Source organism: Eptatretus burgeri, chromosome 7, assembly GCF_056783735.1.
Source record: "Eptatretus burgeri isolate ZD-2024b chromosome 7, Ebu_testis_v1, whole genome shotgun sequence".
Lineage (NCBI taxonomy): Eukaryota > Metazoa > Chordata > Myxini > Myxiniformes > Myxinidae > Eptatretus > Eptatretus burgeri.
This window is the reverse complement of record NC_140967.1, coordinates 90,579,941-90,605,021: the sequence shown is the minus strand read 5'-3', so window position 1 is coordinate 90,605,021 and position 25,081 is coordinate 90,579,941. Positions and strand designations below refer to the sequence as shown.

At 43.1% G+C, this 25,081-nt stretch overlaps 1 protein-coding gene across 12 annotated transcripts in view; it reads left to right on the top strand.

Annotated features, from left to right (window-relative positions):
• PMEPA1 (prostate transmembrane protein, androgen induced 1) overlaps positions 1–25,081 on the top strand; it is a 282,083-nt gene that overhangs the window by 19,250 nt on the left and 237,752 nt on the right. For 9 of the 12 annotated variants that reach the window (XR_015060363.1, XM_085889548.1, XM_085889546.1 and 6 more), the window contains 11 exons: positions 1,980–2,073; positions 2,173–2,306; positions 2,436–2,706; positions 3,148–3,212; positions 7,763–7,990; positions 14,432–14,558; positions 17,676–17,776; positions 19,523–19,826; positions 19,953–20,147; positions 24,257–24,423; positions 24,762–25,071. Coding sequence is in view for 11 of the 12 variants with exons in the window: in XM_085889548.1 (XP_085745674.1) it covers positions 1,980–2,073; positions 2,173–2,306; positions 2,436–2,706; positions 3,148–3,212; positions 7,763–7,990; positions 14,432–14,558; positions 17,676–17,776; positions 19,523–19,826; positions 19,953–20,147; positions 24,257–24,423; positions 24,762–25,071 (1,996 nt within the window). In the remaining variant the exon portion in view is untranslated. The remainder of the gene's footprint in view (positions 1–1,979; positions 2,074–2,172; positions 2,307–2,435; positions 2,707–3,147; positions 3,213–7,762; positions 7,991–14,431; positions 14,559–17,675; positions 17,777–19,522; positions 19,827–19,952; positions 20,148–24,256; positions 24,424–24,761; positions 25,072–25,081) is intronic. The other 3 variants (XM_085889552.1, XM_085889550.1, XM_085889544.1) reach the window with 3 other exon arrangements.

The window sequence follows — 25,081 nt, the reverse complement described above, 5'->3', positions numbered from 1 at the left end:
TGAGTTTGTTCGGTGTCGAGAACAAGCCAAAAACTTGGTGGAAGAGTTAGATTTTGGTTCAAGTCCGGATCCATATCCGGCCTATCGGTGGGATCCAAAATATAAACTGTTCAGCCTGGTGGAGGGTATGCGCTCTACCGAGTGCCGTTCTCGTTTTCACTTGTGTTCATTTTGGATGCTGTTTCGAGCTTGTCTTTGTGAGATTGCCCCTAAGTTACCTGTTCGTGTTCAAATGCATGATTGTAAACTTTAGGCCCTACTTCAAATCCATGTAGTGGAGAGAGGAAAAAAATTGTAGAATGAAATGTATTGACAAAGTTATTGGTGCTTGGACAAATCAAATGCCCTATTTGTTTGTTTGCACGGAGGTAGTGGAAGCTTGGTCCATCATATCACATCTCCAACCATGCACATTTCATTAAATACATGTATCAGAAGCACAGAATAGAATAACAGATATTTAAAATGCATATCCCATCTCATGTTGGCAGTGTCTCTGTAGTCATGTTTCTGACTCGACGACCTCCTTCATGAACGATCCCGTCATTTCTTCATTGTCCCGATCATAACATCCAGCTTGATGTTCCTTTCAAACTAAATGCTTCCAAATGCACCCCCCCCTCCCCTGTGATTGGCGACGGAAAATTTTGCGACGAGCTACTTGATTCGGACTGGACAAAATTGACTTGACGCTCATACTTGGGACTTGGCTCTGGGGATGAGCAACTTACTTGTGACCTGTGTTTATAATGACTTGTTGACAGTGTTTGAAAAATTATTATCCTTGAATAAACGTCAAATTAAAACGGGGTTTAAACTAAATGGTAAATTATTTTCGGTCATCGACTACATACATATTCCGTGTCCTTGTACATGTGCAATGCACCAGCGCTCATGGCCGTCGGGTCTCATACAATTCTCCACTAAGGTTGAAGGGAGTGTCCACTCTCCAGACAACACACCACATCCAAGCAGCAAGCACTAGTCTTACCAACGTGGCTCCGTGGGAAACCACCATTCAAACCATGAACATTTGTGCTGGCTGGGAGAAACTTGGACTCTTGTCAGTAACCCCGCATGTCCTGACCCAATAAAATGATTTTGTGATTATTTCAACTTCGTCCATTTGGGTGGGGCTAACGAGGGTAGAAAAGATCATGATTTTTGATGGGGGAAGATAAGAGATGGTGGTGAACAGCTGCTTTGAAGACCTGGAGGGAAGAATAAAATTTAAGAGGATGTGGTTGTTGATTCCACAGTTTGAGAACAAGAGGAACAAATGAGTGGAGGTAAGTAGTGATCCTAGATTTCGATAGTTCCACCAGATAGGGGTTGAGGATGGACTGTGTGAGCCCTGCGGAAACCTCGGGTGGACAAAGCATGGAAAGAGCAGAGGATGCAAGACCGGAAATGAGGTAGTGGGCGACAGAGAGACCACCAACCTGTCTCTGATGGTGAAGTGATAAGCCTGTACACGCTGTTTCATCGTGCGAGATTCCAATAATCTTATAGGCCTCGATTTCCACAGCATCAAGTTGAGCAACACGTGAGGCAGGGGAGTCAGCCCAGAGGGGAGAGCGGTGCTCCATCAAGCTGCGGTTGAACGTCTTGTCGGTGGATAGGAGTTCAGGTGTGCCAAAGAAAGACTTTGTATGACGGAGGATTCCCAGTGGATGGCTGGCTTTGGAGGCCAACTTTGAAATGTGGTTTGCCCAAGAAATATCATGGCTGATGGTGAAGGAATCAGAATCTTGGTGAGGGAATCAGAAATTCGTGCGTTTAAATTATTGGTTTGTTAATTTGGAATGAACCGTCCGTAATCCACACTGTGCATTTCGGTCTGTATCAAATTGATGCTTTATGATAATATGATTTATGGTCACATCCATGTGGTGCATGGATATACTCAAGATTGCAGTGTTTTTTGGTCTTCGCAAGTTTACTCGTGTAAAAACTTGCCACCGCTGTTGCTTTCTCAGCTAGCTCCGCTTTCGGTTCTTGATGGTTGGAATTCAGACGAGGAAGAAGACCATATTCCAGAGATGTCCCAGCACGATTCTCTCCCAGAAGTCGGTAAGGGTCCATTTGTGGAGTATACACTCAAGTCTATAATTGTTGAGAACACAAGCGTTGCAATGCAATTTGATTTTATTGTTTAAATTTTTTTTTAAGGAGGTGTCCGGGTGGATTGTAAGGTTGGTGATGTGGTAAGATCACAAAAGGATTCTCCTCTTGAAGGTGATACATTTGAGAAGACCATACCTGGGAATGATGACGTTACAAATCAAGATAATGGGGTCGAGCAGGTGAGTTGTAACAAACCTGTTTTAATATTGTTGGTGTGGGTATTGAAGTTTTATTTCAGTTGTAAATATTTGCATAGTTGGTTGCTGACATTCTTACCTTTGGTTGGGCCTTTGACTAACCTACCCCAGGAAGCGCAGTTGAGTTTGAAAGAGCTCGGACCTTCAAGACTTTCCTCGATGTATTTCTGTCCATCCACGCCCCTGGATTCCAACAGTATCGTCAATTCTCCTGCCTGGAATGAGAAGAACCCTGTGTCAGGAAATGATGTTATTTATAAAGACTCAGAGGGTCACTGGGTCACGAATCTGGCCTATTACACCCCACTTGAACAGCAGTTTGGCACCAACAGCTCACAGATGGGCCACACCGGACTGGAGGAAGAGGTGTTCATGTGTGGAAGTAAGCTGGTTGACATGATGAGGTTATACAAAGCCTAGTTTGGGGTTGGCACTCTGGCTTATAAATACCAATTTGAGTGCCAAGTAAACCTGGTGTTGGCTTAGCAGTTCGGGTGGTGGCTTGGGATCCTAGGGTCCTAAGTTCAAGCCCCGTTTTTACCCGCTTAATTAACACCAGGGGGTTGACTCAGCCTGTCATCTTTCTGAGGTTGGCGAAATGAGTACCAGTGTAGCAACCAAAAGGCTGCACACGGAGGGAAGGTGAATTGATGTATTTATTAAATCTGGTATTTGTGTGGCACCGGCATGATGGTCCGAATGGACTCCTCCTGTGCAAAAAAGTTCCTTGTAATTCCTTGTAAAAATGTTGTGTTTTGTGACGATTGGATCGATGCTGAATGTGTGAATGACCTCCTTCTGTGTTTTTTTTTTTTTCAATCAGATGAGGGGAAGGCGATGTTTGAAGAGGACGAAGAACAATTTAAGAAGGAAAATCCATTCATCGAGGTAAATATTTTTAAAACTTAAAAAAAATAATCTTTGTGGGCTGTGGATTTGACACTTGTTTGTTTATTCATTACTAAAATTAATTTTATTTTTTTTTGCATGAAGGTGTTCCTCCCCACATGGCCATGCCAGTGCTTCTGGCATGCTTTCTTTACAGTTCTCAATGGTCATTTGCGTTTGTAAACCTCATCTCTTCTGCCTTTTAACATTTAGTGTGTTAAAAGAGCTTGATCGAAAGGTCTTCGCTACGATCGTGTTAAGTGTGGTTCTGATGTGCTCTTTTTATGATCTCACTCATTTGTTTGAATGCAATGTTTTCACAAGAACTAGCCTACCCCAGTGCTTTCATCAAGATTTCCAGTCATCACTAAGCATAAACAAATTGGACAGTTTTGTTTGATAAACAGATAATTATGTGTTTGACAAATTTGATTTTCAGTGCCACTCTGTGGACCGATATCACGGCGTGTGCCTAGTCTTGCATCTATCTATATACATAGACTAATACTGTCTCTGTCCGTCTCTGTCCCACCCTGAAACATGGAAACGCTCCTCGAAGGAAAAAATAGAATTAAAAAAAAGAGTAAAAGTTGCTTCAAATTGATACAATCCTGTGGGGAAATACTATTTTTTGGTTTTTTTTTTTTCAATTGGACAAAATAAACAAAATTGAACCTGGACGGTGTATCGGCAACAGACCGCTCTCAATCACTCCCCAAAAAAATTTCTTTGCTGTTCAGGAATATATGACCTCCCATTTTTGAGCTCTTTCAACCTGCGCAAGATTAGAAGGCTTCCCTTGTTGTTTTTCTTCATTTGGTTTGTCATTTATTTACCATGAGCTTCTGCAAGTTCAGAATTTTATTTCAGATCTTCTTTAAGATTATGACATCGAGGTTTAGTAGAGTGGGTTCTAACAAATGGTTTTATTTGCCTAAATGAAGGCGACCAATCAATTTTGTGCATGCGCGTATATGTGTGCGTGCCATTACTCATAACTTTTGAAGCAAGACAGAGTCTCGCCTGTGTGTTTTGTTTGCAGTATATTTGAGAATAAATGATCGAAAAGTGGATCTGCACACCATTACTCTCTGTCTGTCTCTGTCTCTGTCCTGTCCTTTCATGAATAGGCAATGCTAATGAGGCATAATTACGTAGTCTTCCTTCCTGTATGAAGCCTGGTGTTGGCTTAATGGTTAGGGCAGCGAGCTTTGGATCCGAGGGTCCTGAGTTCAAATCCCGCTCAGCTGTTGAATTAATACCAGGTGGGTTAACTCGGCCTGTCATCCTTCCCAGGTCGACAAAATGAGTGCCAGCATCCTGGTATACTGTGTCGGAGTGGCGACCTGTCCAGGATTGTTCCTCATAGCCAAGGAGACTGCTTAGGCAGCACCAACGCTCTGCACAGAGTATGGTCCTAGCCTCCTCTCCTTCCTGGATGTAGTGATTTTAAAACACTAGGTTTAAATCATGCTGCTGTCACGTGAAACTCAATGCTATCTAATCATAGCGCTGAGACTCTGTAGCAAAAACTTGGTTCCAATCCGGCTTGGTAGTTTTGCCAGGTCCCAGATCGGCTCAGAACTCGGCGAGGTTTGCATTCCATCAAGCGTGTGTAAATTGATTGCACTGGGGACCAATGGCCTCGATCTTCGCTACATTGATGGGTACAGCCGACCACGGCACAACTCGCATTACAATGCATTGATGTAGTACCCAGGAAATGATAGCGATTAATTAATGACTTGATTGTGCAAAGTTTATTTCCATTGTGGTATACTGTGTATTCCTTTTATTCCATAATCTGTATATAAAAGCAGCCGAGTTTCGCTGTCACGCTTCATTCTAAAGGGTTTCTGCTGTTGTAGACTGATCGAAATGGCACCCTTGGAAAGGTAAGAATTAATTCTCTTGGAACAAAATCGTTCATTTAATCATGAAGTTGCCAGATTTAAAAACCTGCCTCTTTCCAAGTTAGAAGTAGAAGAGCTTGCGGTTTCTTCACGCAGTGGTTCGAACGGTAATATTTATTATTCTACCAAAGCAGGAAACCAGAAGGAGCACACAAATTTGTATTTTTTAAAAACAAAATTATATTTTGTTAATATTTCTCAAAGCAATAGAAAACTAGAGCGAAGTCGATGGCGCACCATCACAAAGTCCCACGCTTCCCATCTGAAGATGGTAACACGTTCCACCAGGAATGATGTTATATCAGATTTTGAGTTAAATTTTTCCATCTGCTACCGAAGGTGGATGGAGGTTATGTTTCGATCCTGTAAGTCTGTCTGTCTTTGTCTGTGAACAGGATATCTCAAAAAGCTGGTGCACAGATTCGGATGAAATTTTGTGGAAAGATTGGCTGTGTGACAAAGACAAAATGATTAGATGTTGGTGAACATCTGGATGTGGATCCTAAAATTTTTATTATGATTATTTAAAAGTGATTTTTCACCATTGGAGAGATTGGTCCAAAAAATGATTTAGAGCACGATGTCTCAAAAAGTTATGGACGGGTTCTGATGAAACTGGATGGAGAGGTTGGGTGTGCGACGAGAAACAATCGATTCAGTTTTGGTCATGATCTGAATCAGATCTTAATCCGAGAATTTTTAAAGTGATTCTTCACCATTGAGTGATCGGGATAGAACCCTATTTAGCACAATATCTCAAAAGGTTATGGACGGATTCTCATGAAACTTTGTAGGCAGATAGGGTGTGTGACAAGGACAAATCGATTTGATTTTGGTGATTATGATCAAAATCCACATCAGGTTCAGGGTATGATATTTATTTATTTATTTTTGAAGTGATTCTTCACCAATGAGGGATGGGGCCAAAAATGATATGTGGCATGATGTTTCAAAAATTTGATTTTTTTTGGTAAGGTGACATGAACAAGCCGATTCGATTTTGGTTCAGGTCCGTTTCCAGATCTGGCCAGTCAGTGGGATACAAAGCGTAAACTTTTCAGGTTGACGGAGGTTTTGTGCTCTACAGAGTGCCGTTCTATTGTTTTTTAAAATCTTTTTTTGGCCCCTGTGATCCGAAGTCCCCCACCTCCTGGGGCATGAAGTGGGGTCAAATCCAAAACATCTTTGCATATTTCATGCATCCCCCATTATTGATTCCATATACCACCTTACCAAGTTTCATTAAACAATGTTTCAAAATGTGCTCATCATTGCATTTTTTTTTTTTTTTGGTATTTGACCTTTTTACCCCGCCACAGGGGGGCGATGCCAAAAATTGTACTGCCCTTGCACCTTCTTGCCCTGTGATGATTGTAACTTTCAAGTTTGGTGAATTTCTGCACAACTGTTTGGGAGGCGATAACATGACGGACAAGACTGAACAAGACGGACGGAGCCGATTGCAATATCACCCCGTTTTTTGGTGGTTTTTTATTTATTTTTTTCCCCCCAAAAAGCATGGGGATAAATATATAAAAGTACTCGGATGGAGCACACAGACATCATCATCATCAACGACAGCATTCAATTGGAGTTAAACCCAGAGCTTGCCACATTGTGAGACCCGTGCTCATGGCGAACACAAAGCTACATAAGTAACAGTCAGTGCCCGATTGTGGTAACATTTTGCTTTAAAACGTGCAAAGAGAAATAACATGACCATTCAAATCGCATCCGATTCATATACTAACGCACATTTCTACGGCACATGCTTGGACAGTAATTAACATCTAAAACTGCTTTCTACTCTGAATGATGGATTATTTGAGTTGATTGTCTGTCCTGTTGCATTGCAGGTAAAAAAAAAAGGTCTACTTTATAGCATGTGGTTGATTGTAGTTCGCTCAATCGTGTAGACCATTGTGGACATGCATATAACACCGACAAATATAAATCGAGATCATTGAAATTTACAAAGCACAAAACGAAATCTGATAGCTTTTTATTGGCATATGTGGACCGCACACATTCGTCGATCGAGCTACGTGCAGCTCGTGAACCGTGGATCGAGAACCGCTCCATTAGGGAACAATCTGTGAGTGCCGTCCCATATAAGAGCATTCCAGCATGCTTTCGATTAGTTTTGAAAAAAAATTTCACGTCTCATTTCTCTCCTCATTCTTGAAGATAAAAAATTAATTTTATCGTTTCATTTCCCATGTCAGTTGTACCTTAACGACTTCCAAAAGTTTGTGACAAGCTACGACGTGATCTGAAGAATCCGAATATTTTCCAGCAGCGTTGCAAGCAGCGGGTTGTCGGACGTATTTCTAATTTTAAGGTCAATATTTTTAACTTCTCAGTTAGATGAAATGCTCGGTTATAACATGGTCCTGAAAATTGATTCCTACACCTTGTACAAACAAATTAATGGTGGTTGTACTGATTAGAGGATGTGCACGGCTCATAAAAATTTAAATCCGGAAACAAAATCCAGATGTTTAATTTCTCTAATGAGTTTGCTGTTTATAACTGTTCAAGAGAATGGCAGATTGATTAATGTGGTTTACAAAATAGCCAGCAAAACACCATTTATACTGTGCTGACAACTAACCCTCTTCATCCCTGTTCCTCCAGGTGGAGAAAGATAATGAAACTCAAGGTGGGTCTTCACCAGGACTTGACGACACTTGGCGTTTGCATCATTCATCGCACGTGATGATGCGTGCTTCTCAGGCTCCTTCTGACTTGGCCGGCATCCGGGAGACCGACGGCAGCTTCCTGCGCTTATCTCTGGGCGAGTTCTTTGGTCATTGGTCGAATGCGCTCGGCCACTTTTGTGATGATGGATCAAACTGCAAACGAGTGAGTTTTGTGCTTTATTCCAAAGCTTGTAGCCTGTGGGCCAGAAGCTAAACTGGACACTTTCATTGGAGTAGTTCCCCAGGGTCTATGGTCTGTCCATGTTCATGTGGACAAGGCATTTGCGCATTTGATACCAAGGCTCTTCGCCTGATTGCTGCTTGGAAGTTTGCCTTCTCAATGTTTATTTTATTTTATTTTATTTTATTTTTCCCAGCGCATTTTTGGTGGGAGGAACCTGGGAAGTTTGAGTAATTTCACAGAACAGTTTGTAATAAAGCAAGTTAACATCTCTTTTTGGTTTATCAGAGTAAATTTACAAATGCTTGGCATGACTGAATACGTTCCTTTGGAATGCCAAACTTTCGGCCGAGTGCAACCATAGCTTTTGCTCTCGTGGTGGCTGGTCTGATTAAATTGGATGCCTCGTCCTGACTCCAACCAAATGCAAGCCAGGAGGTTTTCCAGATGCTTTCTTGCCCAACAGCCTTCCCATTTCAGTGATATTTGGAACCCTTGTGGGAATTATGGTGCTTGTTGAGAAATGTTTTTGGGTTTTTTTGTACACATCGAGGATCATGGATGGGCTGGAACATAGAATAGATCAGGACGTAACAGAACAAAAGGAACAGTAGAAAGAGAGGGAAGGGGGAGAAACTTGGAGAAATTAGGGCTAGTGGTGGACACAGGGTGAATAAGATGGATAGATTCTAGATTTTGGGAGTTCTGCCAGAAGAGTGGTTTATTGGGGTGGGGGGGGGGGGTTTGCGGAGCACCAAAGGCAGATGGTGTAACACCAGAAAGGAGGCGGTAGGAAACAGAGACCACCAACCTGTTTGCAATATGAAAGACCCAGGGACTTGGCTTCGTCGCAGGACATTCCAATAATCTTGAAGTCCTTTGTTTCCATGGCATCAAAATGAGCAAGGTGTGAGGCAGGGGTGCCAGTCCAGGACAGAGAGCAGCACTCCAAGCTCTGAATAAGGGCCCAATAAATAGATAAGTGTTATCCCATTGGCTGGTTAAGACTGCTGTGCACCCCCCCTCCCCAGTACGCTACTTGGTTGGTTTATTTTTTATCCTTGGGATGTCATGAACGATGAAAAAAAAGATGTTTACACGAAATATCTTGGGATGGAATTTTACTTCAGACACCTTGGAGAGAGGTACCCATAATTGCTTTTAAAGTGGTTTTCGTACTCTGAAATTTTGGTGGTATGGTTGCTCAGCAGCCTTCTGTCTCATTTTGAATAAACTGTTTATTGAATGTTGTATATCATTTGAAAAGTTATTCAATTACCTGTTCAATGGTGTTTCAAATGTGTTTCTAATTCACCTGAACAGTCATGTAATCACAGTGATTAATAATAATCAAAGAAAACACTTCATCAAAATTGTCAATCACATTAACACGACTTGATTCTGATTATTTATATATAATCTGAAGTATTGTTTAATCTACCGTATGTATTAGAATAGATCAGAGGGATCATTTAGTAAAGTTTTGACACCAAACTTGAGAGATTGTGAATATTTTTCAGTGCACACAGCCAAGGTATCAATATTACATCATCACACAATATATCCACGTCATGGCTCCTTGCAAATTAGTTTGCAGTCTGTGGGTAATGGATATTCAGAGTTCACCTAATAGACTCTAACCCAGGGGTTCCCAACCTGTGGTACATTTGGACTTTCTCGGTGGTACGCGGCGTGGTACGCGGCAGCGTGCTTTTTTTTTTTAACGCAGTTTTTATTTTACTTCTCTCTCATGCAGCTTGTGCACAATAATTAAATTTATATCGAAAGCGGCTGTACACTGACAGCTGTTTGTTATCGACCATTGTGCACAAGTCTAATTCGTTTTGTCTCTACACGCCACACTGTCATCATTGCTTATTGCCCGGCTTATTGTTACCGTTATCGTTCACCAGCATCATGTGAATGCGAAAATATTCGGAGAGTTATCTCAAGTTAGGCTTCACTTCCATCCAAAAAGGTGAATTAGAAGCTCCACAGTGTGTGATTTGTGGAAAAGTTCTCGGCAATCAATCTATGAAGCCAAGTCGATTGAAGCGCCATTTTGATTCTGTTCATCCTGAACACAGCGACAAGGACCATGATTTTTTTCGTCGGAAGGAAAATGCCATGAAAAGAGCACGGCTTCGACGGCAGCGGCAGTTTTTAACAGCAGTCCACGGCAGCCGTAAAGGCATCCTACTTAGTTGCTGGGAGAACAAAGCGCCAAGAAGCTCAATTCTCTTTCGTTGTCAAACAACACAGTTCAGAGGTGCATTGAAGAAATGTCAACCAATATTCGTGACCAGGTGGTGGCAGAAATCAAGGCATCTCCATGCGGATTTTCTATGCAATTGGATGAGTCAACTGACGTGGCAAATTGTGCCCAAATGTTAGCGCTCGTTCGGTACGTGCATGAAGCCAAGTTCAAGGATGAAATACTATTTTGCCGCCCACTTAAAACCACAAGGAAAGCAAAGGACATTTTCGAAGAGGTGTCCTTCGTCTTTGATCAAGTTGGGCTGTCATGGGTTGATCTGAAAGGCTGTACTACAGATGGTGCTCCAGCTATGTTGGGGTGCAGATCAGGTTTCCAAACGCTTGTGAAGGCAGTTGCTCCTGAAGTGCGCGGCCTACGCTGTACGATCGCGCAAGCACCACGGTTGGGTTGGGGAATGGATGGGGTTACCGGCACTATCTCAGCGCGGATGGGGGGGGGAATTGTTGATGCTCGGGGTCGGGAGAGGGGAATGGCAGACGCTCCGTCCCGCTAGCAGGGTTCCGGGACCGCACCTGACTCTGGCGAACTCTCGCCCCTGAGCCCTCCTCTGCGTCCCTGCTCCACTCCGACTCGTCCCTCGACCTCCACTCCGAGCTCCGTCCCCTTTGCCGTCCGATCCCCGCAAACACACGCCTCAGACTTCACGACTTCCGACCGGTGCCTCTTTCTGCACCCCTTCTGGACACCTTTCTGGACACGTTTCTTCACACTCCTTCCTGGACACACACACGAGCTGAATCGTGCTCGCATCTTTTATAGACCAGGGGAGGAGCCTGTATGCAGATTCGCGGATCAAAACTCACTTGGAGGCGGGGCCATGCCACCCGACGTTCAGCCATTGGTCGGGCAAAAAGGGGCGTGAAGCCTTCCTGATTGTTTTCCTCTCCTAAAAGGGACCCATTTGTACCCGCGGCTCGACGCGTTCGGCATCAATTAGCGAATGGGCCCTGGACAGCACGACGTTTGGTGTTGACTGGTAGTGTGGTTAATGGTTGTGGAAGGAGAAAGGCGAAGGTGGTGGGGGGTTTGCTGTGGTGGTTTGGTTGTTGGCGGGCGTCGTTTGGGAATGGCGGTGAAGCGATGTTTGCGGGATGGAGTTGTGGAGGTAAAGAGGCGAAGGTGGTGGTATTTGAGTTGTTGGTGGCTTAATGGTCCAAAATAACGAGAGAGAAAGAAAAATGGCTAACTCAAAGCGTCGCAGCCCGGATGAATCGCACATATTTCCTCGAAACAACGGGTGTGGGCTAACTACACATGAACTTATCGATATATCTCACCTGAGGACCCTTTATGGTGTATTGCGAATTTCCACAGCCGTAACAATATTCAGAAAGTAGATGGAACGGTTTACCAGACATTTTACAGAGTGAGTGTGAGATTTCTCAGGATTGAAAGACATATTCCAAGTGTTTGACCAGCTTGCGACACCATCAAGTTCTGCAGAGAGGGAGAACGCTGCCTCTTGCCTATCTAAGGAATGAGGGATGTTGCGGCAGAGGGTTGAGTCGTCAACATCGATATAAAGAGGATTTTCCAGAGTCAGAGAGCTCGTCGATGAAGAATGGGAAAAGGAGTTGGTTCAGAACACTGCCTTGGGACACTCCAACTTTAACAGGGAGAGGAGATGAGAGGATCCCTTCGAGAGCCACTCGTTGACTACAAGAGTCGAGGAAGTCGGTAACCCGAGTGGGGTATCCTTAGATGCCAGACTGTATCAAATGCTTGAAATGCGTCGAGAGAAATGGGCCCTGTACTCATGTCTGACATTGAGGGCCTCCATCCATTGTTGGGAGTCTTAGTGGTATTCGAGAAAATGATGCACAGCAACAACTGCAACATCTGTGTCAACACACTTGAGTACAAATTCATCATGGCCCTCATCACCAGCTTAGCATGCAAAAGCATTCAAGTGTCTGCTTATTCTTTGATGGTCATGCAAATTTTCCAGTGTTTTTCAAAAAAAAATTGGAATACATTGTCAAAGCTCGTATGAGAGCGAACACACAACGCATAGCAAGGGGGGCATGAGACAAGAGGGGCGGGAGTGGGAAGGACAAAACAGTGGGGAACAGAGACATGAGGAGATCTGTGGAAGGGAGAGGGATGGGGCGGGGAACACGGGGTATACACGATGGACATCATAGGGACTTTCATGAAGGAAAGCAGGGAATGTGAAGGAGGTGGGTTTGGGGTGGATTAACAGGGGTAGAAAAGATCGAGGATTTGGATGGGGGTGGTTGTGAACAGCTATTTTGAAGGCCTGGAGGGAAGAATGAGATGGAACAGAGTGAGGGAGTTTATTCCAAAGGCGGGAAAAAGAGGAATGAAAGAGTGAAGGTGAGCAGTGATTTGTGATTTTGGTAGTTTTACCAGAATGGGGTTGTTGGCGGACCTTGAGCGCCCTAGTTTGACAACTGTTTGCTCCAACCCTCACTTTCGGGCAATGATGGGCTTCTTTTTGAGTCACATAAGCCTCATTGTCCAGGCTGGAAGCAAAGGTGTCTTTGGACCACTTCTGAGTAGTGGACCCTGCTGCTGTCTTTGTTCCAATTCTTAAGAAATGGCAAAAACAATGTGTAGGACCTTTCTGTGCTGCGTCTTTGATGTTCGTAACTGTTGAGTCACTTGTAGCCTGCTTTTATCTTTCACAAGCTGAGGCTGCAGACAAAGTCTACCTTGTATTCACCACTTGATATTGAAATGAATACATTGTGTAATGCATGTTTTGCCAGTTCACCAAAAGTCCCTGTGATGTTTGGCATACCTTGGAAAGTGGCCATGCCACCAGTGTGCCATACTTATGTATCTGGCAGAATCCACTCTTTGGATGGTCTACTCCAGATGCTGGACCCAAGTCAACTTTGTGGTCTTGGTGGGCATCATAAACCCTCAGGTTTTATTATTGTTATTATTTTAAAAAAATTGATTGATATCTAACTAACCGGCAAGCATGTGCAGTCTAAACTTGCGTTTATTTAACATGTAAAGCACAAGCGATACACGCAGCACTCTGGCATGGCATCGTACACTGCAAAGCAACTGATGACTGGCTTTTCTTTACCCCACAAAGCAACTGATCCTCTTTCACTCTGCTTTTCAATTTACATACACTTGAGTAAGAACGCTCACAAAAGCGGCTCCCTCCACAAACTACTCATCATTACTAGACGGTTCCATATCTGGAAATTTCCCAAACCCCCACAATATTTCATAATAATGATATTTGTTTTAACTCGTCACCTTTTCAAACTCGCGAGTTCATAGAACACCTAATGCCGTACTGTCTTGAGAAACTAGGATACGGGCGGGGTCTACGAGCGGAAGATTTGATTGGTCGTGATAACAGAAAATACCATAATATTTTGTCCAAGTACTGTGAAAAGGAAGGGTTTTGAAAGTGCTAAAAAGGCGATTTGTGGTGATCCTTCAGTGTTCAAAGTATGTAATTCATTTTAACCAAAGTATGGCTTTTAAAGGTTCTGGAAAAAAAAAAAACATTTGGAAGTTTACCGCTGATGATGCAGTGTCTTTTACACCACCCTATTTAACATGTTACATTAGTTCTTTGTACCTGGTGTGTGTGTCCTTTATGATGTCCTTAAAAACATGAAGTTTCTTGTTTGGAATGATTTTCAATTTTTTTGACTGCCAGACAGGTAGATAGACAAAAGAAGTGAACTCGCTCCTCTCTGCACATGCGCGATTGGGACAAATTCAAAGCCAAAGTACTGCAAAACTGCAGGTTGGCTTTCTGACTTGTGTCCGATTTGTGTTCAAAATGTAACATTCTATTGAAATTAAGTTGTCCCTCGATAATAAACTGACATTTGTAGACAGGACAGACATAACTGAACCAATTGCTTTGCCCCACTTTTTGCTTATCGTGTGTGGGGTGATAAACTCGACTCAACTTTTAGAATAAACAAACGTTACGGGGGTGGCGTGGGGGGAGAGGGGTAGTGGGAGTGGGGACCAAACAAATAAAGTGGGCCTTTTTCCTTTTTGGCCCATGGACCACTGGCTCTGATCCAAAACTGTGTTGGTGACACTACAGTCATGCTTGCACAAACATTCATTGCCATCTCAATCATGTTATGCCCTATTAGACCATAGCTTTTCAATAATCTCTTTTCCTTTCTGCACAGCCATCCTGGGGCCGTACCATTTTCTCCCCAGAAAGGCACCCGCCATTCTCTCTTATCCGACCCTCGGATATGTCGAACTGCAGTTTGAAAGATGGAACACGTGAGAGAGAAAAATCTGCAATGGGAGGTGAGCTAAAAAAAATGTTGTTGTCAATTAGTCTTTTTTGTGTGTATATTTAATTAATCTGTATATTAATACTGAAGGACCAATTTTGTGCTCCTCCTAGTGGTCGCGTCACGTTTTTCTCGGTACTGTGACCTGGACTGAAAGAAACTTCGTACCTGTAAGAGTGCATCGCACATAGTGGCAATGGTCAAACTTCAACTTTGAAGCAGAATAAACACTTTTCGTTTTACATTCGTTTACGTGGCGACGTGTGATGTCACTGCTGAGAGGCGTCAGGACGTCATGACATCATTGGTCATTCGCTGACGTCATTACGTCTGTCGTCGACAGACCGTTACCACTGAGAGGTGTAATTCCACTCCTCGAAAATAGTGTCTGCACATGCTGACTACCTCAGAATGTGAATTTGACACAAAAAATGTAACAAGGAACATTGTATCTATATAATATGGAATAGGCAAAGCCGAGAAGCGAACGTAGAATTCTTCTTACATTTGCTTCTGACTTTACCTATTACCTCAATATTACCTTCACAACAACAACACCACTAAGAACAGGATCTCATCTGAAAAAAGAAAATTTCCTCAACATTACCTTCACAACGACAACTACACCGCCTAGAACAGGATCTCATCTAAAATAAAAAAAAATTACCTTCACAACAACTACACCACTAAGAACAGGATCTCATCTGAAAAATAAATATTACCTCAACATTACCTTCACAACAACGACACCTACTAGAACAGGATCTCATCTGAAAAAAAAAAATTCCTCAACATTACCTTCACAACGACAACTACACCGCCAAGAACAGGATCTCATCTAAAAAAATTAATGCTCGATTGAACGTAGAATTCTTCTTGCATTCGCTTCTGACTTTACCTATAACTTGTTCACAACTGTATACGCAATTTCCGGTTACTTCGGCCTAGATTCGGGATCAGCGATCAAATAATGTAAATCACGATTAAAAATTATTTTTTGATGATGCGGGAGATATCTTTATTAAAATCAGTGGAGGAAATATACACCATGTCTGATATTATTTGGGTCTTTCATGTCTCCGACGGTGCCTTTATCTCCCGGCATGCATCATTCCCCATGACAAAAACCGGAAACAAAAAAAACCAGAAGCAAAAAAAAAGGAAGCAAAAGGGTCATAGGCAACGACACGGATTCCAAATTACCAGGGTATTGTGTTGTTGTTGTTGTTGTTGTTGTTGTTTCCTATTCTCTCATGTGCACGCGTTAAGTAATATTCACAAGATAGAAATAAAACCCAATCGTGTTTATACACCGCACAGCGTTTAAAAAAAACCGAAAGCAAAAGGGTCATAGCCAACGACACGGATTCCAAATTGCCAGGGGTATTGTGTTGTTGTTTCCTATTCTCTCATATGCACACGTTAAGTATGAAGCTCACTGCGTTCGCTATTAATACTGAAGGACCAATTTTGTGCTCCTCTTCGCGGTCATGTCACGTTTTTCTCGGTACTGTGACCTGGACTGAAAGAAACTTCGTACCTGTAAGAGTGCATCGCACATAGTGGCAATAGTCAACCTTCAACTCTGAGACAGAATAAACACTTTTCATTGAGACGGGGGCGGGGGATGAAGAGACGGGGGCGGGGGATGAAGAGACGGGTGCAGGGAGTGAAGAGGCGGGGGGGGCAAGGTAAGCAAATTTTTGGGTGGGTGTAAGCAAATTGAAGGCGGGGGGGGAATGGGGCAGGGGTGGCGGATGAGTAGGCAGGGGCAAGCACGCCCTGTCCAGTCCATATCCTTCGAGTGTGGGTGAGCTGGTGAGGGTGGTTGAATGAACGGAATCCGTCTGTGACGGAGTTTCGGCTAGTATTTATGAATTGTGCTGTGCATCTAGTTGTTTTGTGGTGAGCATACCACCTTGGCCTCCTTGAGGTTATGGGTTGAAGTCGAATTGAAGGCAGCAGTTATGAGCATTTGCATTCCAAGCTGCTGGAAACTGATCATATCGGGAATTATCATGTCACTATTGATTGTCGATTAACTCCTCAGCTGACTCATTGATGACGTTCACCTTGCAATTTGTTAAGATGGTAGAAGGCAACATGCAACAAGCCATCCCCTTAAACATGAGGAGGATTTGTTTCCATTTTTGTTTGAGGTAAACGGATCTGTTGCTACATTTCTACGTGCATAATATGAAGCTGCAAAATTATGACTCGGTCTGAGACATCGAAACGTTACCAATTAACCTGTGTGCAAGAGTATTTTTAATTCAATTTTTTTGTTTTGGAATGTGAAAATCGATGGTACGTGCACCAGTCGTCATTTGGACTCTGATTGTCCACGGGAAGTCTAAAAGAATCGCCGTCACAACAGGAGTTGGAGCAATCGACGCTGGCTTTTGTCGAAGTATAAAACGAGACGGTGGCCTATCGGTGTTTGGCCTCGCACTCCATCGGTGTGAAACCTCCCTTCGTGCATTCACACCTGAGTTTTGCGTTTTATTAAACTTGCAATAAGACTGAGCTCATTAACCTCCGTCATCGAAGATGGACGGAGGTTACTGTTTTCACCCCTGTTTGTTTGTTTGTTTGTTTGTTTGTGAACTGTATGACGGAAAAACTCCTTGACGGATTTTGACCAAACTTTGTGGGGGGAATAGGTATGGTCCAAGGATCATGCCATTAGATTTTGGACTTGGTCTAAAGTCCAATATGGCCGTTATGGCGGCCATTTTGAAAATGAAAAAATATTTTAATTTTTGTTTTTGCATTTCTGCATGTTTTAAGTGATTTCCAACCCCCCCCCCCAAAAAAAATTGTTAGAGAAAAAAAAAACCAAATTTTGCAACTTTTTTTTTTCAAAAAAAAAATTTGATTTTTTTTTTTTTTTTTTTTTTTTTTTAAATGTATTGGGCCAGATATGTTCTCGTGGATCAGGCATTACGTGGCGGAGGTATGCACTCTACTGTGTGCCCTTCTAGTTTCAATCTTTTTCAGCACATTTGATATTGCCAATTCAAATAGGTGATAGTGAATGGTTTGGGATTGAGCAAACTCCCAGGGATAATCCTATCTCCGAAATCTGTTTAATATCCATGCGCAATACATCATGAATGCTGTCTTGCAGGTACTCAACAAATGGAGTCTTCACTTGAAGGTGGCCTGTTAGAAACTCAAAATGTGAGTCATGAAACGGGAGGTGAAACACCTGCAAATCCCTCCGCTCAGGTGACTCACTAAAGGCTTTTCGTCATGCTTGCTGCAGTGTGAACTTTGTGAAAGATGGGAGATTTCCAAAGCTTTGGCATTCTTCAAACTGATGCTTAATTACAAATGAAGAAAGCTGAGACTATTCTATTTATGGCATCATTGCTCATTCGTCACAGATTCAGGTTTTTATTTTTAACCTCCGCCATCTTCGAAGATGGATGGAGGTTACTGTTTTCACCCCTTTCTATTTGTTTGTTTGTTTGTTTGTTTGTGAACAGTATTACGGAAAAACTCCTCGACGGATTTCGACCAAACTTGGTGGGGGGATTAGATATGGTCCAAGGATCATGGCATTAGATTTTGGACTTGGTCCAAAATCCAATATGGCTGCTATGGTGGCCATTTTGAAAATGAAAAAAATATTTGATTTTTTTTTTTTGCATTTCTGCATGTTTTAAGTGATTTCCAAGCCCCCCCCCAAAAAAAATTGTTAGAGAAAAAAAAAATTTTTGCAACTTTTTTTTCAACAAAATTTAGATTTTTTTTTTTTTGCATTTCTACATGTTATCAGTGATTTCCAACAAAAAAACATGCCAAAATTATAATTGCGGCTGATTTTGGAACTTCATGTGGATATACCCACGTAAAATCAATTTCTGTCTCAAGGAATCTAGTTATGACGGATGAATTGAGTATGTAAAAGTTAAAAGTAAAAGGGAAAGTTGCAAACTATAACTCTGTGAGCACTGCTGACGTCAAATTGAATGAATAGGATATCAGGTTCACTTGAGTGACCTAGCAGTATTGGCGGTGGAGGTTTTGCACTCTACCGAGTGCTCCCCCCTCCAGTTCATTATTGTAAGCATTATTCTCTGGGCTGACAGGATGGCTTAGAAGCCCACACTATCTCTGCTCTGGGCCCGTCCAGTCTGGGTTTGAATCCCAGCCCAGCTATAAACTGTCATCCTGGTGTTTCTCAGGCGGAATGATTGCTCAATGTATGTGCCGTCTCTCAGATGGATGTTAAACATCCCATGGTGTCCTTCGTGAAGAGTAGGCGAGTTATCACCGACACCCTGAATAAATTACAAATATCTGCTCGAACCGTAGTCGGATGTCAGGTCTGACCAGCCGGTTCGTAAAATACCTGGGACAGACTTCCCCAACCAACCCCATAAGAACATGTGAATAATTGTGGCTGTTAATAAAATGAAGAAGACCCCTCCTTCCCCCCCCCCCCCAACTCTTATTTTGTCACAATGATATCAAGCGATACCCTGTGTCTGGTTCTGCTGAACAGTACGATGTGATTTAAATATCCCGAATCGCCCTCCAGATGGCACTTAAATGAGAAAATGGGCTGAAGCCCTTATTTATGAACAATCAATGGACTGTGTATATAAAAACAAATCTGGGGCTTAAATATTTAATAAAGAGCCAAACCAACACTTCTTACTTTTGAGGAATTTTCATTTTGTCCCCCAGAACTGACAGGCGGCAAGGCGTGATGGCAGAGCTGGTGGTGGGGATGGTGTTGCTCATAATCTCATATCTCTGCAAACATTGCATTTTCATTTTCAGAATTTCGAGCTTGTACTGTTGGAAGGATCGCTAAACTTTGACTGTAAAGCAGTAAAATGTGGGTTTTATTTGTGGCAAATCTGAGTCTATTGTGCACTGTCATCTTCACTTGCATTCAATTTGGCACTGCCGGTTGAGAAGGATTGAGCTTGATCCTTTGACCAAGATGAGATCTGTGTGCAGACCATGGCCTTGCCAAACCAAATGCCCCTGCCCGGAACACTCATAACGTCTGCGGAAAGACCCGTCTCGGACACGGAGGAGTCGTACCTTCACATCAGCAGCATTGCGACAGCCCTCACGCAGGCATCCTTGGACTCAGATCCCGTGGAACTTGCTGCTATGATTTACGAGTTGTCCAAGAAGCATTTCAACAGGAAGCATTTCCGAGGAGCAGCGGTCGGGCAAGTCTCAACGCAACACAGTGCAGATGTAATTAAATCGGCAAAAGTTGCTGGTGTATCTCCACTACTGGACAATGAAAGAGGTGAGTGCTTGAAAAGATGATGAGCTCACAAGAGATCACTGAAATTCCATGTGGATATTGATTTGATGGGAAAGATGAGAGAGTCGAAGCATATTTTAAAAAATTGATGAGCTCCTTGTGTTCCAGCAGTGACCACATGTCCGCCTGAGTCACCTGTGGGACCTTTAGAGGGGGATGATGCTAAAACCCCTCATTCTGCGATTCATCATCAGCTGGAAGAGGGGCAGCGGCCAGCTGAATGCGATCGTGTAACTTCAGGTGTAACATGCACAATGTCCCGACCAACACAAGAGGACTCAAGTGCAGTTTCACATGCCCAAAGTGAGTGTTCATACTCTGGGCTTTTCAGCCATATTTCCTTTTTCATCTCTCCCAGCAGTTGTACAAGTTTGTGAATGTTTGGTTAAAATAATATTTTCATTTTGTCAGTATATGTTTGCTATGAGCCTTAATATTATTGGGAATTCGCACCCGCCAGCGTGCGAACGGCCGCGTCACTCGAATCGCGACCGCGTCACCCACCGGACGGACAATTCAGTCGTGACACTCCGGGAACTATCGCCCGGAGCCAGTCACGGGTGGGCCTTTCGACCTCACCACAATCGTGCCAATCATGATAGGGTAGGATAGGCCACCCGCGTAGGATAGGGTTGTTCGCCAAACTCGACCTACCTAAGTACCCACGCGGATGGTAAACCGGGCGATCGTACCTCGCCGCAGGTCGACTCCGGACATGAACCGCTTAAACGGTCCGTTCCGTGCTACAGTGATAACCGAGCGGTTCACACAAAGCACATTTCTTACACGACACACGGAAAGCACACATATACAGCCAAACAGTCAAAATGCACATATAGCAATCAAAACAAAAGCAACGACGATGCAGAGTTACTACCGACTACACGCACACACGGCAACACTTATACAGTTCTACTTTACAGACAGCGCCAGCACACATTTACTCAAAAGCAAAGGAAAGAAGCCACCCTCATAGACAAGGGGGCAGACGGGCCTGTAGGCCAATATGCGCGCGTGACCTGAAGGAGCGGCCAGGCCCGCGAGACCGGGGGGTCCTACCCGCGTCCTCGTGACGCGTTGGCGGACGAGCCGCAGATGTGGCCGCGTGGCTGTGCCCCGACTCTGTGCTCCTTGGCGGGTTTCGTTGGCACGACGTTTGGAGTGGGGTGGGAACGGGGCCCCTTTGTTGCACTATCTCAGCGCGGGGGAAAGGGGGAATTGTTGATGCCCTGGGAAGGGAGAATGGTTGGCTGGCTTGGGTCCCGCGACGAGCGATCCCACACCGCGACCTCGTCGCCGACCGCCGTCCTTCTCGCCTCTGACCCGAGCTCCTTGCCTCTTCCCGCAAATCTTCTCAGCCGACTCCAGAACCCAACTCGATGATACACCGATGACTTCGCCACCCGACTCAACTCTCTGCCACACCGATGACTCGACTCACTCTTTTTTTTCGACTCGCCTTGCGCTCGCCGTTTTATAGGCTGACAGGAGCAGCTAATATGCAAATATCCGGATCAGGATGACCTCGGGGGCAGGAAAAGGATGAGGAAAAGGCAGTGGACAGAGTATATCTAGACTTTAAGAAGGCATTTGATAAGGTACCACATCCGAGGTTGTTAGCCAAAGTGAGGGCTTGTGGAGTGGTTGGTCAGGTAGCTAATTGGATTGCAAACTGGCTTCGTGGTAGGAAGCAAAGAGTGGCTGTGAGTGAGAGGATGTCTTGCTGGGAGGATGTAAATAGCGGGGTAGAAGGGGAGAATTAAGACTGCAGCAAGGCAGGGGACTTTTACTCAGCGAGTAGTTACCTTCGCATTCTGCGAAAGGTTATATTTTGGTCGGCGTGTATTTATTTATTTATTTATTTATTTGTAATCTTGTGATTCGTATAACTCAAAAAGTATTAAACCGAATTGCATGAAATTTGGTGGGATGATTGGTTATTAGCCAGGAAGCATTCGATTAGATTTTGGGATCGTTCAGGTCAAAGGTCAAGGTCAAGGTCACGAAAAGGTCAAAATCGTCTTTTTACGACAACACGGTCAATTTTTATTCAATTTGCATGCAACTAACGCCAAAATGTTCAGAATTCAAAGCCTCATCTTGTGATATGCAATATGACACAATGACGCCCATACTCTTGTTACCTTCGCATTCTGCGAAAGGTTATGTTTTGGTTGCCGTGTATTTATTACCTTCGCATTCTGCGAAAGGTTATGTTTTGGTCGGCGTGTATTTATTTATTTATTTATTTACTTACTTATTTATTACCTTCGCATTCTGCGAAAGGTTATGTTTTGGTTGCCGTGTATTTATTACCTTCGCATTCTGCGAAAGGTTATGTTTTGGTCGGCGTGTATTTATTTATTTATGTATTTACTTACTTATTTATTACCTTCGCATTCTGCGAAAGGTTATGTTTTGGTCGGCGTGTATTTATGTATTTATTTATTTATTTATTTATTTGTAATCTTGTGATTCGTACAACTCAAAAAGTATTAAACCGAATTGCATGAAATTTGGTGGGATGATTGGTTATTAGCCAGGAAGCATTCGATTCGATTTTGGGATCGTTCGGGTCAAAGGTCAATGTCAAGGTCACGAAAAGGTCAAAATCGTCTTTTTACGATAACACGGTCAATTTTTATTCAATTTGCATGCAACTAACGCCAAAATGTTCAGAATTCAACGCCTCATCTTGTGATATGCAATATGACACAATGACGCCCATACTCTTATTACCTTCGCATTCTGCGAAAGGTTATGTTTTGGTCGGCGTGTATTTATTTATTTATTTATTTATTTGTAATCTTGTGATTCGTATAACTCAATAAGTATTAAACCGAATTGCATGAAATTTGGTGGGATGATTGGTTATTAGCCAGGAAGCATTCGATTCGATTTTGGGATCGTTCGGGTCAAAGGTCAAGGTCACGAAAAGGTCAAAATCGTCTTTTTACGATAACACGGTCAATTTTTATTCAATTTGCATGCAACTAACACCAAAATGTTCAGAATTCAACGCCTCATCTTGTGATATGCAATATGACACAATGACGCCTATACTCTTGTTACCGGTTAGGGGTCAAAAGTCAGGGGGGTCATGACCTTGAAAAATATGCGGTTTTTGTCATAACGCGGTCAATTCTTGTCCGCTTTACATGAACCCAGCACCAAAATGTTCAGAATTTAATGCCCAATCTTGTGACACAATGACGTCATAACACGTCACCGGTTGGGGTAAAATGTCGGGGGGGGGGGTCACGCCCTTGAAAAATATGTGGTTTTCGGCATAACTCAGTCAATTCTTATTCGATTTGCATGAAACCAGCATCAAACGAGATTACCTTCTCTTGTTGAAACGTTGTATTCACCGCGCTTGTGAGTGAAGACTCGCCAAAACGACATGAGTTGATTGTTGTTTAGTCCTTAGCCCCCGAAAGTCGGGGGGGTTATATAAAGTCGGTGACATTATAGATATGTGGTTTGTGTCATAAGACCATTCATATGAAACCAGTTCCCCACACTCATACCAAGAACAAAAAAAGTAGTGGCGGCGAAGGTATGCGCTCTATGAGTGCCCGTTCTAGTTAATGCATGGAATGGCCTCCCTGGAAAGGTAGTGGCAGCAGAAACAGTAGATAAGTTTAAATTAGAAATAGATAGGTATCTGCAAGTTCTGGAGATTGAGGGGTATGGGGATGTTGGCAGGACTTTTAGGTTGTTTGAGCATTGATGGGTGATTGTGTTCATGTGTATGGAGTGCTGTTGGTGGGGGTCTTGTCAAGGGGTGTTGTGTGGTTGATGTATTTTTAACCAAGCCCATGCCCCCTGCTCTGAGGTGGGGTGGGGGGTGGAAAAATAAAATATAAAAACTTAAAATAAATATTATATGTATATTTTTTTTATTGCATTTTCTTATTTGGACCTTGTGTTGATAAATTAGAACAGTGTTGGTGCAGGCATGAATGGCTGAATGGCCTCAACCTGTGTCTGTTTTCCTTGTATTTTGAACTGTCAGTTCGAGAAATTGTCGGCTCGTCGTAAAAATTTATATCGGTGTCAAAGCCAGTGACCAGTTGCAAATTGATAGTGGGATATCAAAAATGGAAAATATTTTTGACTTAACTCAGGATAACTCGGTCACTCCCCGCCCTCTGCTTTATATCCTTGTACAAGGGAAAAGTGTCATTCGGGAGCATTTGCAACCTCTTCAATTTCTGGGGGATTTACTGGTTATGTTTCTTGCATAAAGACATTTTTTTCCAGATAAAGAAAGCAAAAAAAAAAAAAAACTTGATTGTTTTAAGATCTTTCAACTTCCATGTTTTTAAAGTTTTATTTGACTTTTGTTTCCATTCATTCAATTTATTTCTCTAAACCCCTCTCTCACCCCCATCCATACCAACATTAAGTTTCGTGCTCCGAGCCTGTCCTGCCCGAGACGAGCCAGTTTCGCCCATCCACTTCTCCAATTTTGCACTCCTCTCCTGAGAGTGCTGAGAAGTCTGATCCGAGCCTTGCCCGACTCACGTACATGTCATCTGATGACAGCACTCTCACACAGAGCAATTCACGCAAGGTGTGTGTTCCTTGGCAATATTTTTCAAACACTTGAAAATCTTGCCTCTCAAAGTGGGCTGGTTCCATTTTGTCCCATTGTTGCCATCAATACAGTGCTTTCAATGAACATTTGACATTAGAGAAGACTGAAGTTGGAAGGGATTGGATTGCTCAGTTTAGGAATACATCATATTATGTGGATTGAAGTGTTGATAACTGTCAGATGTAGATTATTATTATTTTAATTTTTTTTAGTTCCTGACAAACTGAACAAGTGTGAAAGAAAAACAAAAACGTGCACAGCACAACTGAGGGTTCATTTGTGATATAATGAGCTTACTTTTCATTCACGTGCAGGACGACTTGAGTTCTACGATTATCTCGTGCAGCACTACACCCCTGAAGGAAAAGTATGTTCCACTAGCTCAGAAGGGGCAGATTTCCTCGAGCCACACGAAGTCATCCTCGCAAGAAAGTTGTCCCACTTGCCTCCCAATTGTGCCCCTGCATGATCAATGCCCGATCAGCATGACCGACAGGGTTCCCTCGAGTGTTCCTCTTCCAACTTTGACTGCTCCACCACAAAGCCAGACACCATTCTTGGCCCCCACTGTGTCTTCAGCCTTCACCAAGCACTTACTGCACGGTGTGCCCAATTATTTAGCAGGTATTGTCTT